The sequence below is a fragment of the Stigmatopora argus genome, chromosome 13 (genome assembly GCF_051989625.1).
Source record: "Stigmatopora argus isolate UIUO_Sarg chromosome 13, RoL_Sarg_1.0, whole genome shotgun sequence".
In the NCBI taxonomy this organism is placed as follows: Eukaryota; Metazoa; Chordata; class Actinopteri; order Syngnathiformes; family Syngnathidae; genus Stigmatopora; species Stigmatopora argus.
In genome coordinates this window covers 14,706,442-14,725,008 of record NC_135399.1, presented here as the reverse complement: position 1 = coordinate 14,725,008, position 18,567 = coordinate 14,706,442, and the positions used below count along the sequence as shown (strand labels likewise).

The 18,567-nt window shown below is 42.0% G+C and overlaps 2 protein-coding genes across 5 annotated transcripts in view; both read right to left on the bottom strand.

Annotated features, from left to right (window-relative positions):
- LOC144086803 (cyclic AMP receptor 4) overlaps nt 1-7,819 on the bottom strand; it is a 73,736-nt gene extending 65,917 nt beyond the window's left edge. For 2 of the 4 annotated variants that reach the window (XM_077616925.1, XM_077616926.1), the window contains exons 1-5: nt 7,178-7,337; nt 4,235-4,287; nt 3,003-3,057; nt 321-377; nt 164-224 (exon numbers count right to left, since the gene is read on the bottom strand). In XM_077616925.1, the coding sequence (XP_077473051.1) occupies nt 164-224; nt 321-377; nt 3,003-3,057; nt 4,235-4,287; nt 7,178-7,255 (304 nt within the window). In that variant the 5' untranslated portion in view covers nt 7,256-7,337. Of the gene's footprint in view, nt 1-163; nt 225-320; nt 378-3,002; nt 3,058-4,234; nt 4,288-7,001; nt 7,140-7,177; nt 7,338-7,759 lie in introns of those variants that run through there. The other 2 variants (XM_077616928.1, XM_077616927.1) reach the window with 2 other exon arrangements.
- A 3,733-nt stretch (nt 7,820-11,552) lies between these two features.
- LOC144087327 (mid1-interacting protein 1-B-like) lies at nt 11,553-13,288 on the bottom strand. Its single transcript, XM_077617764.1, has 2 exons — nt 13,162-13,288; nt 11,553-13,068 (listed from the first exon to the last, which is right to left on the bottom strand). The coding sequence occupies exon 2, from the start codon at nt 12,778-12,780 to the stop codon at nt 12,295-12,297; it is 486 nt and encodes a 161-aa protein (XP_077473890.1). The 5' UTR covers nt 12,781-13,068; nt 13,162-13,288; the 3' UTR covers nt 11,553-12,294.
- Nucleotides 13,289-18,567: the final 5,279 nt, after the last annotated feature.

Here is an 18,567-nt window from a genome sequence, read left to right as displayed (position 1 = left end):
TTTTTTTTTGCCGTGCTCTGATTGGTCACTCGGAGGAAAAAAGTGTTGCAGCCAAATTCCACAGGCTAAACGCACCTACCGCAAATTGGCCACCTTCAATTCAATGGATTTTGGATTATCATTTAATGGAATGGAAGTGTTGCTTCCTGGAACTTTATCTTACCAAAGTATGTTAGCCACCAGGCTTGGAAGTCGCAGAGGGATCCCTCGGGATGGGATTCACCCTGTGGACGGCAGAAAAGAAAAAAAAACATTAAAGGACACAATAGCGGGAGCTTGAAAACAACAGTGCCATTTCCATAAAAAGAAGAAAAACTGACCATGATGTATGCTAAACTGTCAAAGGCGGCGGCGACAGTCAAGCTGAGAATCATTTTCTGTGAAAAAAAAACAAAACAATGAGTCACACGCCCACTTGCGTCACGACTCAAGCCGTCAACGCCGTTTTCCGAAAGCTAATTGCGACACAAGACTCGCAATTAAGAGTTTGTATTGCCTCATATCAATTCACAATTTGTTTCCGTTACAACACTTGAATATGGTTATTGGCTTTTTCTTGTCTATCTATTTGGAATAACTCAAAAACAAACACTTATTTGATTTACATTAAAAAATGGCAGGTCAAAACATTATATATTTCACGTATATACTGGCATCGGGCCATAAGACAAAAATAACTTATTCATGTGCGGTAGAATACTTTTCCCGGGGCATTACTGTCCACTTATTGAATACATACATAATACATAGATATTACATACATATTTAGTCAAATTTGATATGCGACCTGAGCTGGTGGCAGACTGCTGCTAACTAGTGGTCGCAAGTGGAAGTGAATCCTAGCTTTGTTTATGTCGATTCAGATGGATTTTTAAATCGATGCGAGAATCGTCCAATGGAAAAATCGCGATATACGCACAAAACGTTTTTTTTAATACGGGTCGGAACTTGGCGGAATTTGGCGAGGGACAAAAGGGCGGCAGGGAAAATTGATGACCGTACGACGACAGCAAAACAAGAAACGCGGTCATCCCGAGCCACGACGGAAGAGACTCTCCTCCTCATTTCCCCTCCGCTGCACGCCGAACTCATTTAGTTGCGTGATTGCAATAATCGACAGCTTTAAGCAGCCTTCGCACGCACGGCTGGCGGGAGCCCGGCCGGCGCTGAGCGAGGCGCGCAAATAAACACAATCTTTCATCAATACACGTCCAACGGCGACCTTCGCCAAGGCTGCAGGATGGAGGTGGGAGGAGGAAACGAGCTCAGCGGGGCCAGAGAGCACTAAAGACTATTGACTGACGGATAACCTTTGCAAGGAGATGGAGGTGGGGGAGGAAAAGGAGGAGGCGGAGGTGGAGGCGGAGGCGGCGGTGGCGGTGGCGATACGCCGCGACCCAGTCCGGAGGTAAGAGGATCCATCCTGAGCGTCGTGTTAAGCTGTCATTTTACCTCAGATTACCAGGATGACTTTGGAGAGCGGCTCAACCTGAAAACCCGGGCCACGCACTTCACGTAGAAAACGCTCGCACTGCACAAAATTAGCCGCACGGACTATAATTGACCTGGAAGGACTTTGGCTAACGTGACGCGTTCATACAGATAAACAGCTTCCTTTTTTAGCGTGGCTGTTCAAACTAAAGATGGCGTTTTTTATTGGAACGGAGCGAATGGCGAAATTAGCTTTGAAAATGGCCTCAAATCAGGGAAAAATAGGTGTTTTGGTCTCGCAACTCCATCAGCGCTGTTGACGTTGATAGAAAAGAAATCCATTTGAAATGGGAAGGCTGCCATTGAGTTATCACCTTTCATTGCTATTGACGACAAAGGATGTCCAATCCGATTTGAACTGCCGGGATCGAACATTTGCTTGCCAAACCTCTCAGTCAAAATGGATGGGATGTTCATTGTCATCAATGGAAGCCAACGAGTTTGCCCAAAAATATAACAATATAAAAATATGACCTCACAAGGCCCCAATATTTCCAAAGGCTTTGTTCACCCATCACTAGCATTCTGACAAGAATATTTTGGTTGATTTACAACTCTGTACGCTCGTCCACGTAAAAGTTAATGAATGAAATCAGGAGCTGCAATTTACCGGTTAATTCAGTTAGCGTCTGCTCACCGCAAAAACAAAAAAAGCCACATCTGGTTCGCGAGCAAACCTTTGTGACTTCCTGTCTATTGTTTTACTCCGTTGCATCAATATGCAACCTTTTTTTTAAAATATAAACTCCATTCCTTTGAGGCGTCCGTGCTGTTTGAGCCAAGGAATGGAAATTAGGATTTTTAAAATTCTAATTCAGTGATTAAAAAGTAAGATAAGTGCAAAACTCGCCATTAAAGAAAATCTAAATTATTGGATCGTACCAAGTCTGTTGTAACACTCTTCTTGTATTCTTACAGTATGGCTGTCTTATAGCGCCCCCTTAGTGGCCATGGTGAGAAAAGGTAGCACAATGCCAATGGACATAAAATCACAGTGCAAATGATTTTTTTCCTTAACTGTATGAATCACCTTAAAATAAAATCTCTGCTTTTTGATCACTGTTTTTTATCCTTCATTTAAAAACAAGTCACCAAAAACCTTGACTTCTTTTACAGATCCAATTAATACCAAATCAATTCATTATAATAGGCAAAGACGAGTGACCGTTCTCCGCTTTTCGCGGCGAACGGTCGCCGAACGGATGAAAGCGTCCGTGCGCCGTTGTACCGCGGAAACAATTGATACAATTTAGCGTACACGCAGAGATGGGAAACGTTGCTCCGAGGAGAAAGCGAGGGATGGGGGCGGTGGAGGGAGGGAGTGGAGGGGGGCGGGGGGCTACAGGTCGTTATCGCGGAACAACCACCAGTCAATTAACCCCACGCGTGTGATTAATCTCCTCATTTAACCGGGCTCAATCACGCCCAAGGATTTGTCAAGACTAATTGAGCACATCTGCTGTGGCAACCACGCCAAACACAAACGTAAATAAGAAGAAAGGCCACTTCACCTGCGCCAAAGAGTGGTAGCGGCGAAGCAGCCAGATCACAAAGAGGACAAATAAGCTGTGGAGAGAAGGAGAGAAATGTAAAAAAAAATACAAATAAATAAAACATACTTTATCAATGCACCGCAGTAAAAAAAAAAACACGTTACATGCATCATGGCAACATGCAAACAATGCTTCAATTGCGATGAAAAAACACTCCCCATATAAAAGATGGAGTAGCTGTAATTTAAATTCCATCAAATGCTGAACAGTTCAAGTCTTTTGTGTGTATTATGTTTTTTTTCTGACATGGTTTTATTACAATAGGTTTGCGGCTCCCATTTAACATCTGATTGTAGTGCAGTATTACCTCGATTATGGCGGTTCGTAGTTTCCAAGAACTGCCTCAATAGAATATCTGTGATGTAGGGACAGTGTTTTGATGGTGTCTATTTAATGTTATTTGGACTTGTATTTAACCCCCCCCCCCAAAGGTAGACACTGCCTTCTAGTGGCGAGTGAAGTAATCTCCAATTATGACTTGCCTTTTTGCCCCATTTTATGTTTGTATTATTGTTCCTAGACTATAACATTTTTATATATATTTGGCGATGTGTTGAATCTGCGATAATGATGTATTACTGTACAGTCATACCTCTACTTACAAATGCCTCTAGGTACGAAATTTTTAGGTTATGAATTTTTTTTATGCAAATGAGTAACTCGAGATACGAAAAAGATCCAAGTTACTGAATCCCCCAAAATGTAAATGCATTTCCTTATCCGTTATTTGAAAATATTGCCGCGGTAAAGGGTTTAGTTGGTAGTTGTGTGAGGACCGGGGAACGAATTACAGAATTTACATATAAAGTGCACTTCTACTTACCAAAATTTTAAGTAACGAAAAAATTTCTGGACCCAATTAATTTTGTAAGTTGATGTATGAGTGTATTAGTTTTTCCCAAAGGTATTTTACAACGGGCAAGCGGGCCGTAGTTTGAACGCCACTGCCCTTAATGTACCAGTACGGACCTTGTTTTGCTTTGGCAACCAAAAATCATTGGGAAAATTAATCATGGCCAGTGGTGAAATTATTCAAAAATGGAGTATTTTTTTTCCTCCGAAAAATGGCGAGCTTTGATTTTTATCTGTTGGCCTTCTCCGCGGCAACGACTTCCGCTGTAACCACCAAACTAAATAAAGGTCACCGAGAGGAATCACCGAGAGGTAATTTAAAGTAAAGTAATACTCACCATCCCACCAATGAGAACGTTCCCGTGGCTCTTTTCACTGTTAATATCACCGCCTGGAAATGAGAAGCAATTAGTTATTATGAGGCTCTTACTATAAATAAAGTGTGCAAGCTTGCGCTGTAAGTGATCGTAAGCTCCGAGGTTGCAAATGAGCGCCTTGTTTCTTCATAGCAATAACCCAAGAATGTACAACGAAAAAACCCAAAGCGGCTTTACCGTAACGACTAGCGAGCTATTGCTAAGCAACTTTGGCTTCTGACTCGAGAAAGCATTTAAAAACGTTAGAAAACGGAAAAAAATTGTTTGGAAGCAAACAATTTTAAAGCTTTTAATTATTTGACACCCCTGTTTTAAAATATAGATTGATTCTAAGCTATGGATAATAGCCTATTTGTTCATAATAAAATGCAGGAAGGTTCCGATAGTAGACAGCTGGTCGCGATATGACCAGTTGTGGAGGTTCCTTGTTAACGACAAGCGGATGCGAGTAGAATAAATGTCATTCCATTCAAACGGAGCATTTAACATGAACATTTACATGCTTAGGTGACCTATTTCGCGTGTAATAAAACTCAAGAGGGCCGTGACACGCTATGGGCCTGCAATCGATCTGACCAATTAAAGCAGGACAACCAGGAAATGCGCAATTAAATACATTATTGCTTTCACGCGCATTGACAACAAAGGAGGGATGAAAAATATCTTTATGATCCCATTTGGCTTTACACCACGAAAAATGGAAAAGTCAGTGATGGCATCTGCCTGAACTGATGCGATCTATCGATAAAATTATTTGGTTGGAACTACAAGAAAATGTCTGATAATCATCATTTTATCATATCGAGGCGGAATATCTTTGTGCCACATTTACATAGTTAGATGACCTATTTTGGAGCGGATGTGTTTTTTTTTCTTTTGCTAACTGTTTTAATTGTCGTTCTTGTTGCAATTTGCATTTGTGATATTTTTTTTCTTTTTGGTTCTATTGGCAAAATAACTACCGTATTTTCCGGACTATAAGTGGCACTTTTTTTCCCCCACTCTGACCATTGACAGCCTGTTAGGTTTTTTTTTTTGGCTATAGTTTCTAAAAAAACATATTCAGCATGTTTTTCTCCATTTCCCTATTCTGACTTTAACATACGTTTGTTCTTGATTTCTACTCAAATAAAAATTGCCCCACCAAACAATGCGATATATACCTTTTTCCTTGCTTCATTGTGTATTATTTGGCTGGAAAGACTCATACTCGGCTGCGACTTATAGTCCGGAAAATACGACACAGTTGGTTTTAGCATGTTTTATATGATGAATCATAGTTAAATTATTTAATTGTGGCCTTTCTATTGTTTTTTTTTTTCAGAACACAGCTCTTGCGGGAAAAAATGCGGCCACGCCTCTTCGGTTCGGTTAACAAGCTTACGTGGCCTGTTTTGACAGACGATTAGAAAGCTCTCGAAACCGATCCGACAACAACTGAGACAGACAAGTATGTTCAACATGCAAGCGCGGGAATGACAAGAATGAAAAATGCGCTCGCTCGGCCGGAAATGAAAGACGGCGGGTGACAGCGTTGCATTTTGAAAGCGTCGATATCTGCACGATCGCCACAATGACGTTGCGGTTTTGGCCTCTAGCACACGGGCGCTATCGTTCTATCAATACCGAGGCTAGAAGACAACCTTTGTCCCACGACGAATATAGTTCCACACTAAAAATGAGCATAGCAATCGGACGTGTAAGATTGGGTGTTTTAAAGGTACTTATTTATTTGTAAGCATTAGCTCATTGGCTGCCATTGACGGGGATCGATGTCTAAACCCTTTAACAGACTGGTTAAGCTACGTGAGGTCATAAGAAATGTATAAAACAAAACAAAAGAAAAAAATGAATACATTCCCAGAGCATATTGGACAAGAGGCTTTTTGAATTTGTGTCTTCTTTTCATTGTATTATAATTTGTAGTATTTCAATCTTTTTTTTAATCACACAGCTTTTTATTTAGTTTCTAGTTGTTATCATTTAAATAATAGATTTTTTTTAAATGGATCCGTCATTTTTCATTCATTCATTCATTTTCCCAACCACTTTTCGTCACAAGGGAACCACAAAATAGTTTAATATTATGATATTGTTATCAAATAATATTATTTCTCATTGCCTGCAAGAGATCATCTTTATCTTTGATAGTACTTTAAAAAAAATGAGTAAAGATTAAGTTAGTTAGCCCAACTGAAATATGAAAACATTTTATCTTTGTAATAAAATGGTGGATAGACATTGGTGCATTGCAAAAAACGTGCAACGGAATGTAGGCTGAACTCAAGCGTCTTGTGTAGACATTAATAAATAATATTTTACTCACTTGATGTTGGCCAATAAAAACCTATTTCTGAGACTCCTGGTCTACCTGAGGCCACCAAATTATGAAACGCGACTGTTTCCTTGTTTTGTAAGAGACATCCGATAAAAATGTCAAAGGATTTAAGGAGATAGCAACCAGTTTTACCGGTTGATTGACTAGGTTTGAACTTGGGCCACAATCTGCATGATTCACCATCATATACGCGATCAGATCAGGTCTTCTAGCAACAAAGCTAACTGTGGATCAATAGTGTACTGGATCTGTGCACTTTAAACCAGCTATAATAGGAACTTCTTAGTCATAATGCTCAACGTGGGGCTGACTTGTCTCGCCCACTTTAAGACTAGCTAAGGAATTATTAGATCATCCTACTTATTTTGCCAAAACAAACGAGATTCTTACCGCAAGCTAGCTAGAGCTGAAGCGTAGGACGGGAAAACGTGTCGTACATGTGACGTGCAGTAATACGATCATCATTATTGATGGCAGCTGGGTTCATTCTGCGACTTGATGGCTAATGTGGCTATTGCTAACGAGCTAAGTGTCCGGGATTGGAGCGAGCCACACGGGCTACTTACGCATCGGTAGTCCTCTGAATTTGTGTTAAAAAATACGCAGCGGGAATCGTTAACTGATGGCTTTATATTCGGCTCCATTTCGTCTCGCTTCGGTTTGATCAAAAATATCAGCTTTGATTTGTTGTGTTTTGATGCTATGCATCACGTTTCCTGGTCTACGGCAAACGCGAAAGGTCAAATAAGATCAAAACATAGCGATTTATGTTAGTAAGTATGTATTCAAATGTCAAATCAGGGTTTCTCAGTGCTATATGAGCTCATTTATTTTTACTAGTTTGTTTTACTCATAGAATTATTGTCTATTTCCTAATTATTTTTCTATTATTATTCAAAATACATGCAGGCTACACAAATGATGTCATAAAGGGGCCGCAAAATATACGTTTGCGACCTCTGACCTTTTCATGTGAATGTAATAAAAATGTTGAAGTTACGAGAATCCTAATTCGTGCATGAAAGTCTTCATGCTGTCACCCTGCACGTGCTTGAAAACAATTGCATCGGTCCAGAAGCACGCAAACATGTTTCCAAATTCCACTGTGAAGTACTTTTTACCAAAAATGACGTGATGCATTCACGTACCAGCAAGTTTTTCTGGCATCCCAACCGGCGCCTTCTTTACATGCCGATGCTTGTTAGACGAGGCAACTCTCATTGGCAGTCAAAGGCAGCCACATGCCTGACCTTTTTTTATCGGAAGCGGTGGCCTCTGCGTGCTCAAAACATTGTGAATCACCCAACAGAATGAAATGTCACGCACAAGGTGTGTCTTCTCAAAATGGCGGAGGCGCCCGTGTCCAAACTACAGCCCATTGGACACTTGTACACAGTTGTCAGTGGCCCACAGAAGGTTCTAAAATTAGCATTGAATATAATTAAATATGATGAATTAAATGGTGAATGGACATTTTCTGAAGTTTGTTTCAGGGGTGTTTATTCCTTTATTCCTTTTTACAGTTTATGATATACTACAACTATTTTACTGCTATCAAGAAGTATAAATTATTTATCCGTTTATGCACCTTTATACAGGGTGTGTCTAATAGATGTAAATATGCCGAATTATAGCAAAAATGCAAATCTTTCGAGGCAGATAACAGAAGGACACAACATTTTATTGCGATTAATCGCATGCTGTGTATAGTTAACTTCCGAGTATTTTTAAAATTTCTAAAAATAAATACAATTTAAAAAATACACCCCCAAAAAATAATTGTACAATTTAAAATATCCTTAGACCTCTATTTCCTTAATATTCACTGCCATAGACATAAGGCTGACATTAACAGCGATAGACGTCCAATTCAATTTACTTGAAGGTTTAGCAGCAATTTAACAAATGCCTTGTCTTGTCTTTCCTATGATTGCTCAACTGGCATTTTCAAATGAATTTCTTCCTTTTTTATGCACCTTGATTCATGGTCGCATAAACCAAAACCTTTTCAGAATGCATGTATAGTACCTTTTCCACCCATTGAATTTGGGCGTTGAACATTTCTCCGAATTGTGTCCCGAGCACACCTTTGATTCCCCGTGGAGGTACTTGCTGAGCTTTAGTTTGAACTCAGATTAGAAACGGTGCGACCTTTGAGGCCGCTGCTTCCAATTTGGGCCTGACAAGCCTCATTTAAATCCCCCCCCCAAAAAAGCCAGTAGGTATCTAAAAAGCTGTCTCCAATGAAAAGCTTCCAGGGATTAGCGTGAGACAAAGGCGATGCGCACAACGGAACTCACAAAAGGATCTGACACAGATTGAAAGAAACCAATTAAGCAAGTACAACGAGACTAATGGCACACAACAAAGACACAGATTGGGAGAACACGACGGATGGCAGGCACTCGATTGGACCGGAGACGAGAAGGCCAACGAGGCGGCTTCCGCTGATGAGAAAAAGCTTCAAATAAATGGCGGGACCCGGGGGAGTGATCACAGTAGCCCCAAATTCCTCTCCGCTCGCAGTACTGCTACTTCACAATTGCACGACTCCAGGGAAAGTCAAAAGCAAATTGAACGCGCCACATATCCTATTCCTATAAACCATCCAATGCCATCGACGGCACCGGACGTCCGATCCAATGGCGAATCGACACAGCTCAAATGAGTTAACAAGCAAGTAACCTGAAAACGTCCCATAACATAAAGTAAGGGTGTCAAACTCGGGTTGGTTCGCGGGCTGCAATAACGTCAACTCGATTTTATGTGGGCCGGACCATTTTAGATATAATACTTAGATTGTTTTAAATAAATGGATTAAAAGAACTGGATTAAAAGCCCTGCATATTCAGTTTTTTTATAGATCTAAAACAATGTTTATTTTAGCTTTTTTTAAAATATATTTTTAGATTTTACAAAATGATTTTTGAACTAAAAACAGAAAAAAATGCATTAAAAAAATACAATTATTGATTTAAAAGGGGGAAAATCAGAAAATTTAATATACATCTATACTCTTCATTTTAATTTGATCCTAAATCAGAAAGTCGGCACTCATGATTTACTTTCCCGGGCCACACAAAATGATGTGGTGGGCCAGATTTGGCCCCAGGCCACCACTTTGACACCTGTGACCCACAAGTACCCTAAAATAAACGAGAACTTGTCACAAAATGAACTCATTGCCTGCTATTTATGACAATAAACATTCATTCGTTCATTATCCATACTACTTATCCTCACAAGGGTCGCGGGGGTGCTGGAGCCTATCCCAGCCAACTATGGACACCCCGAATTGGTGGCCAGCCAATCGCAGGGCAGAAGAAGGCGAGAAATTTACAGTGTTCTACCAGCCTAGCCTGCATGTTTTTGGAATGTGGGAGGAACGCCATGTACCTAGAGAAAACCCACGCATCCGGTTCCTGAGGAGAAACCGCAAATGCTCACCTTGCGGTGCCAATGACGGCATCCTATCCATTGAAGGTTAAAAATAAATTATAAATGAGGATTAATTGTTCAATTGCTGCCAACCGAAATGAATTGGACGCCTAGCGCCGTCAATGGAAGCCATTTAGTGACCCGAAAATGTCCCAAAATTGAATTAGAATCCTCCCCTTGCATTTCTGAATTTGCATTTTCTTGTTATTGAAAGGTTTCCACTTTGTTCTGTTAACATTCCAAAACATGGCGACATGTTCGAATGCACTCGTCCGGTTGGGCACGCTTTTCATGGCTATAATTAGGACATGAAAATGAGTGAGGTAATGAACCACAGTCATTCCTGGCTGTCAGCGTGTTAACAATGAGCACGATATTAAAAAAAAGTAATAATTGCGACACTAAAAAGAGGAGAGAAACGGAACGACAAAGTGGCTAACCACGCGGATAAGACGTCGCTGAATGGCTGTCGTTTCAAGTGATTAATAATTCAAAGCGACGCAGCGCTCCCCAAAACAAAAACATGTTTTTATTTTGTCTGTTTAGTCTGGTGCCGAACTGGAATGCGGCCTCCCAAAAGGCTTCTCCACTGCTTTTTGATTTGCTCTGAACACATTTTCCCACAGGAAATGAAGCGTAATAACTCCAAATTGTTAGTTTCTGCTTCACTCTTACTGTGTGAAACGTTTAACTGCAACGGCTGCCTGTTAAATAACATTTTACGAACAATCCTAAGCGTCATTTAAAATAAAACAATAGAAGTGTCGGCAGTCAAGCGTAAAAGCACACAAAAATCTGTAACAGATGGAAAAAAATGTAAAAATATTTGGGATTAGCAGCCACTGAGGGATAAAGACGTGCTCTTAAAATTGCATGTAAAATATACTTGATTATTTTCTGTTGTTGTGAAAAAGTGAAAACGATGTTATTTTATATGTAGAAAAAAATGTAGACTCAAATCTATCTTTTTGTTATCTCATTCAAAATTAGCATCCCTTTTTACAGCAATGCTAGTTATGACATCACAACCAGAATGTAGCTACGCTTTCAAGGGCCACGTCAGCTAGCTAGCTAGCTAGCTAGCGCATGTTGATGGAAACGGTCCCACGGCATGAAGAGAATAGCACACTTATAGCAAGATTGCTAACATTCTGGGTGTGACATCTTTTTGGAATTTTTCTTGTGGGCGGGGCAAAATGTCCTGCAAAAATGACACTAGTAATTATCATGACATTTCATTATTTGCTGTCAATTTGATGGATAGTTTTGTGTCCAAACTATTGTTTGCTAACATATAAAAGTCACACGCTGGTATTTGAGAGCACCTTTAGCTAAGATTCCATTAAAAAATGCTGATTGGCATGCAAAAATCCTAAATTAAGGGTCGGCGTTAAAAATTTGGCGCTGAAAAAATTTAGCCTGAATAAGAGCTATAGCCGATTGAGCGTTTTCAAAATATTTCAATGCTAAACTCCACGAAAATGAAGTGCCACAAGCAGAATAAGTTGATACAAAAGTTTATTTTCCACATATAAAAAGGCGAATAGAAAAAAAGTGCAAAGAAATGCATCTTTCAGGCACAGTCAGATTCGGGACAACACATTCATGGCGATCTCGTGGAATTCGTCATAGTTCTCGGAGAAGAACGTTCAGCTGATTCCAGTTCTTTGACCCAAAGAGAGACATGCAAAATCACTGACAGTTGAAGCAACAGTCTCCTTCGCTTTCATTTAAAAAATAAAATAAAAAAACACACAAGCAGAGGTGGCGCGCTCGTAGGCACACGTGAAATATTTTCAAATGGGCAATTCATACCGCACGTCCTCTGCTTGTTTGAAAGAAACATTCACACGCGCACATGCCCTGAGGTAATAAATTAGACGTTAAATAAGTTTTAAATAGGCTGTAACCGCCGTTGCGAGCAAAAAACTCCACGCCCGTGAGTGCAAAAGGAATCGGGGGAGTCGCTTTGGATACATTCGTAAGGAGCCCATCAGTCACTGTAACAAGTCGGGAGGCTGCCATCTTTCACTTCCTTTTTCAGCCCCTTTTTAAAGTTAAAATGCATCAGTACGGCCGAGTTTTTAGGCGCCGCGAGTTGGAACCCTCAGAGGAAATCCCCACAAAACAGTGAAACCAAATGCTCGCCATATTAAGACGACACATTCGTGGGTGATAACATCGGTGGCCCTCAAAGGACCCAAAATGGCCCCCGAGGATGGAACGTGTCTGTTTGTTTGTTTGTTTAGAGTCCGATGGACTGATTGTAGCGGCTGGTGAGGGAGTTGGCCTGCGTGGTGAGCTTGCCCAGAACCCCTTGCAGCCCGGCCAGGTGGTACTGGAACTGCTTCTGGAGGTCCTCGTGCTCCTCGTAGTCGTCGTCTTCGGACGAGACGGAATCGGGCGAGGAGGCGAAGGAGGATGACGAGCCGGTGGAGCCGGTGGAGGCGTTGGAGTTGAGGCGAGTCAGCCTGGGCGGCGTCTCCTTGACGACGGGGGAGACCTTCAGCCCCCACTCGATGTCCCTCCGAATGGACTTGAGCAGTTGGTAATAGCTGAACATGTCGGTGTCACCCTCGCAAAGCTCGGCGTCGTCGCCCAGTGGAACATCCCGCAGCAGGCTGGGCACCATGACCGTCCGGTCCATGTTGTTGACGGCCCCCAGGAAGCGGTTCATGGCGTTGAATAGAGAATTCTTCTTAGCGGGGGTCTGGGAGATTGACTGCATCATCTTCCTAGCTCGTTTCTACTTCCGAAGAGGAAGCGGCGCTGATTTCCGGGTGGAGAGTCCGACGCTAGTGCGTTGTTAGGCGGGCTAATGAGGTTGTTCGGTGGCCTGCTCTTTGGTTGCTTGCTTGCTTCTTCTTCTTTTACGTTTGCCTTTTTTTCTCCGCACCGCACTTTAAATAGAGACGTTAAACGGCTCGACCTGTTTGTCCGGTTCGTCCAACGTAATAAGATCCCGGTGACCGCAAATAGCACCCGGAGTGTACAAATCACGCGGGGAGGGGCTCCCAAACTGTGGACAAAAAGTACCGCTAGGTAAAAGAAACAGCCACTAAAATAGCTACATCTTTTTTTTATTTTTTACATAGCTTCTAAAGTTACCTACCTTGAAATGTCCCGAGCCTACCTGCGTTCAATCTATAATTGCATCAACTCAGCCAGCCCACATTCTCGAAGCGTGACGCAAGCACGCGAGATGAGCAAAATGAGCTCATGAATATTCATGAGCTGAGGCATCAGGCCACCTGCCTTGGAAATAAAAGCCGGCCAATCACACGCCGCGTCCAATAGGAAGGCGGGATACACAGGCGGAGGGCCAATGAGGAGGCGGCGTTGAGGACGCTCCCGAAGCAAAACAAACAGCATGTGTGTTCACTTTCTACATGGGGATTTAGAAACTTCTTTTTGTGACGCCGAAACAATCATTTCGGGGACAAAAAGCTTTTCGAAAATAGGCTGATGCGTGAGTCAACGCCGTAGTGAAAGGAATTGAAGTTAAAAAAAAAAAAACTGTAAAAAGAAGAATTGATTTTTTCTTTCAATTCCCAAACGTATTTTTGCATCATTTGCAGTGATGACTCGACTGTATCGACTCCCTCAAATTCCAGAAATAGCTATTTAACAAAAGGGTGGGGAATGGTGATGTAAGAAATTGCGCTGGCATTTATGTTCGGCTCAAATATATGTGCAGTTTAAAGAAGTATCAATAACTCAAAAAAAATATTTAAAAAATATCCTAAATTTAACTATTTGCTGACCACTATTTTGCTAATCTACATGGGGTGCCTTATATGTATTCCAAAAACACAAACAATAAATGCAAATACTAAAATAAGTACAGCAACATTCCACGAAGAGCCCTTCTTAGCACATGAATAGGATTTCATTCCATTTCACAATGCAACCTGAAAGTTGTAGTATCACTTGGGGGTTGACTGCGCCCAATCATTGTTGGGCAACTTACGGTCTGCGGTCCTGCGTCCTCTGAGAAAAAGACGGTCTTCACTGTGACTCACTTCCGTCGCATTAACAAAAATATTGGCAGTACTTTCACCTATTTGTGGAACATCTTGAATTTCAAGTGGCGAATGGGCCGCATGCTTTAGCTCTGATTCATAACTTCATTCCAATTCATTCCATTCTATGAATAACACAACAACCACCTTGTTAAAAGTAAACATAGTTTTTAAAAAAAGTGGGACTCTTTTCTATACGCACCTCTGTAAACATTTTAAAAAATTAAAAAAATTAAAAAAACACTGCAATGTGCATGCCAGGCCAATAGTTGGCGCTGTAACTTATTTTATCTCAAACTATCGCCTGATTAGCACTTGTCAAACAATATTTGGGGGTTTTATGGCTTCGTTAACATTGAATTTCAATAAGTCAAATAATCTCTGATTCTGAAAATGGTTGTCGATCCATTAGTCGCTAATCTTTCGATTTATCGTGGCAGCCCTGTAAAAAAAAACGAAATAGATGGGGGACAAAAAGCTATATGATGAGGAACAAAATGATGATTTGAAACGTATTCATGTATTATGTAAGTGTTAATATGTGTGTGTTAATTTTCAAACTGATATGTCATTTTAAAAATGGCAACCTCACGTAAAACTACCACTACAGTCCAAAACAAACATTATTAGTTGGACACCCCTGGTACAGAAAGACTGTTGGGAAGAAACAAACAACAATTTAATCAAACAAATATTAAAAAGGAGCCGGGATAGTGCTTAGGCAAGCAGAACGGACTCGCTGGCCCTGAGCTGCTTGTTTGCGCTCCCCGGGGGCGCTTGACCAGAAGTGGTCCGCAATTAGCGATAACGCAATGTCCGCGGTGTCTGAAATCTGAGCGGCTGTTTTTCATATGGCGGAGAGGGTGGTCCGCTTGTGAATGAAGTGGAAAATAGCGGCGGCTGTTACGTAAAGGCGTTGCGGCGCAGAGGTCACGACCGGAGCGGCGAGCCGCGGCGGTCGATGCGACGATCCCTCAGCGCGGCGTTCCCAGATACCGCCGAGTGAATCAGCTCGGCAAAATTGTCGTCGAGCAAGAAAAGGGAGGTGGAAGAAAAAAAAACGAAAAAAAAAACTGGCCGGTTGAGTTTTTCCCTCCCGGCATAGAAGTGTACTCTCAGCGCTTCTCGCTTATCTAAAAAGTGGCGACCTATTTTCTTGTGAGTCAGTGAGTTCAAGACATTTTACCAGCATATTTTTACTAAGAATGTTCCAACAGATTAATGGCCGTTTATCATTTATTTTTCTACCTATGCTTGAGCAAACTACTACAACATATAGGTACTCTGAATACGATAGATATAGACCAGGGATAAAGTGACTAAAGTTAACATGAATATGAATATGGCAGCCATGATATAAATGCCATCCAAATAGTTTTGTCGTGAGCTGTCACTAAAGTCTAATTAAACTCCGGTGAGAACATGTCTACACGCCCCATGTAAAAATACCGTCAAATGTTTAGCAAATTTCCATTCATGTCTTCTGGATGGGTGGGATTGGTTCGGTGAACACAAATATATCTACGGGCAGTTCCCAATTGGTGTCCAAACGACGGGCCGTGGGCTAACTGCGGCCCCAAAATCCGTTTTTTTTGGGGCCCACAGCAAATGATTTACGATGCGAGGATGTATTTTATGATCATATATGACACATGAAAATGGAGGGATTTCAAGTCGAACTCACATCCTTTGTAGCATCGTTTAAGAATCCCACCCAACGATTTTCAAGGATCAGAAGCAGGTCAATTCAAAACAAAAATATTAATTCATTATTATCTCAAGTATTAACTCCTTGATTTTGAATAAAACAAAAAAATAAAATCAACATTTTTTTGCCCCAGTAAAAATACATACACATTAGTGCTGTACCTTATGACGCTATACTGTACTATACTATATACATGATCATATTTAACAAATGGAAGTATTTCAAGTTGGCCCACACATTCTTTGATTTTTTGGGGGGGAGAGGATCCCTGGGAGAAAAAGTTTACACACCCCTGGTCTCTACATTTCTGCCATTGGATGCCTTCATCACACCACAGACAGGACGTTTGGACAAGATGTGACCTTGTGAGGCTGATTTATTAACAATTTAGTGACAAGTCATCAAACTTTGCTGGCATACTCCACCCACGCGCAATGATAGCATCGTCTATACGTCTAGTAAACGGCGTTCCAATTTGGTAGCAATCATAAAAAAAACTCTGAGACAAGATGGTTTCCCAAGGACCCCCGATAAATGGGGAAAAAGGACTCGGCTTCAAAATAGAATGACTTTTTCGTAAGGTTGACGTATCCACCAGATTTTTGGGTTGCCAAGGAAACGAGTTTGGAGTTTTCAAAGATTTGAGGATGCTACCCAGCCAATTTGTATACAAGCTTACCCGCTTTCTTGCCAATCGATCGTCGATTAGCACGTCTGGAGATGACGACCACGACCAGTTGGAGGCGGCGACTCTTCAATTCCTTTCCTGTGCAATAGAAAATTGTAAATATGAGCTTTGTTGAAAAAAATGCGACTTATAGTCCAGAAAATACAGCAATAACTGCAAAGTAGCAATTTCTAGGACTGGAGATGCGCGCCCCTGCCCCCCCATCAATGGTGCTGTCAATCAAAGCCCCGCCTCACCGACGTCCGCCCCCTCCCCCGGGCATTAGCGCTCGTCACGGGGGCGACGGCCTTTACCAGGCTTTCTCGCCGTTACGGCAGGTGTCATCATCCTCATCCCGGAGGCGGGCAGACGACGTCTGGCGAGCCAATTAGCGGCGACGACGAGAGCAAAAACATCACTTCGGACGCCGCTAAACGACGTCTAATGGCGGCGTTAAGTAGTCGAGATGTCATCTCCGCGACAACGGCTTTCTCCAGCTGCCACGCACGCTTCAGACGAGCGCAAATAAACGAGACTTACGAGGCTATTTTTTGTTTTGCGTAAAGGGTAAGTTGGGTAATGCCCCGTGAAATTCGGCAGGGGGCGCCGTGTTACGAAGAAACTTCAATACACCGTGACCTTGAGTTAGGAGTTGGATTTGTGCGGTGAGTGTGCTTGTAACTCAAAACTTTTGTATTTAGAGGCACATTGATACATTATTCTGATTGATAGATAGAATTTGCAAAAATATTATAGTCATATATAAGTGTATTTACGTATCAAAGGTATCCGGAAAAGCAGTGTATAATAACCTCATACAATTGAAATATTATTTAGGAATATAGCCATATTTTACTCACCAAAAATCCTTTTTAACTTTACACAATATCTATCCTCCTTTCTTTCCTCCAGTTTACTGGCCATAAAAGGGTGAACTAATAATATACATTTAAAACAGAGACATATTGTGGCCCATATGACACAAAAACTAATTGATTCTTTTGTTTGGTTTTAAATAACAGGTGATAACTGATAGTTGTCCCAAAAAGGCTTAATATTAAAAAAAACTAGGCCCTGGTTCTATACCACATCCGAATGTAAAAGATAACAAAAACTAACGTTGTCAACAAAAAAAAGACTGCGGCAGCCCACAAAAAAAAAAATCGAAAAAAGGCAAATTAACGCGAGGAAATGGTTTTATCGTCGGCTCACTAATTAGGCAGCAGCCGGGATTGTTTTTCACGTAGGCGCGATCGGAAAGGAACATTTGTCTGATGCTAAAGCCGCCGCTGATTAGGAGTGTCCGCTGCGCGGACGAGACATTAAAAGACGGACTAATAGCGCTTCCCCGGTGGATGTCTCCCTCTGGCCTTTATCGGGCGGGGAGGGGAGGAAAGGCGGGGGCCGGGGCCTGGGGGCCGGGAAGGGGAGTGGTGGTGTTGGGGGTGTGGGTTGGGGGGGGGACGAGGACGAGGCGGAAGCCAGCGGCACTCACGCTCCATTAGCGGACCCACTGCCGCGCCGCTCCGCCGGTAATTTGTGTAACGAGGTTGCAGCGAACCCGAGCAGCCCGGGCTTCGCCGAGTAATAGCCTCTCCTTCCCATCATCTCGCCGCTTTGCCGACCTTATTACGGATGCAGGCCGCGCGGCGTCGTCTCTCTCTCTCCTTCGCTCTCTCTCTCACTCGGTCCTTACGTTTTCTCCCGAAGCCACAGCGCCTTCAAGCGGAGGACTGCGGTACTACGCGCGGTTGAAGGAGAACAACGAAACGCTTCAAGCCTCCAAATGCCAAAGTGCTTTTTTTAGCCTTGCAAATGAAAGGCATTTTCTTTTGCAACGAAGACCTTTATAGGGGCAAGTGACTATTTTGGGTCAGTTGAGGAAAATGTAAGAACGAGGGAATATTTTATTTGTTAGATAAGTGTTAATTAAGCCTTTCGGGGAATTGACCTTGGAGACACTCACGGACGGTGAGAGACATCCGATCCATTTTAACGCAATTGAATGACCGAAATGGATTGGAAGTCTAACGCCGTCAATGGAAGCCAAAGATTTGAGGTCACGAGAGATATAAACTTCACGCAGAAAGGTCGAAAGCCACTGGGGGTCAAACCCACAAC

Excerpts from the sequence above, each read along its gene's own strand:
- LOC144087327 (XM_077617764.1), bottom strand. The coding sequence starts at position 12,780 with ATGATGCAGTCAATCTCCCAGACCCCCGCTAAGAAGAATTCTCTATTC.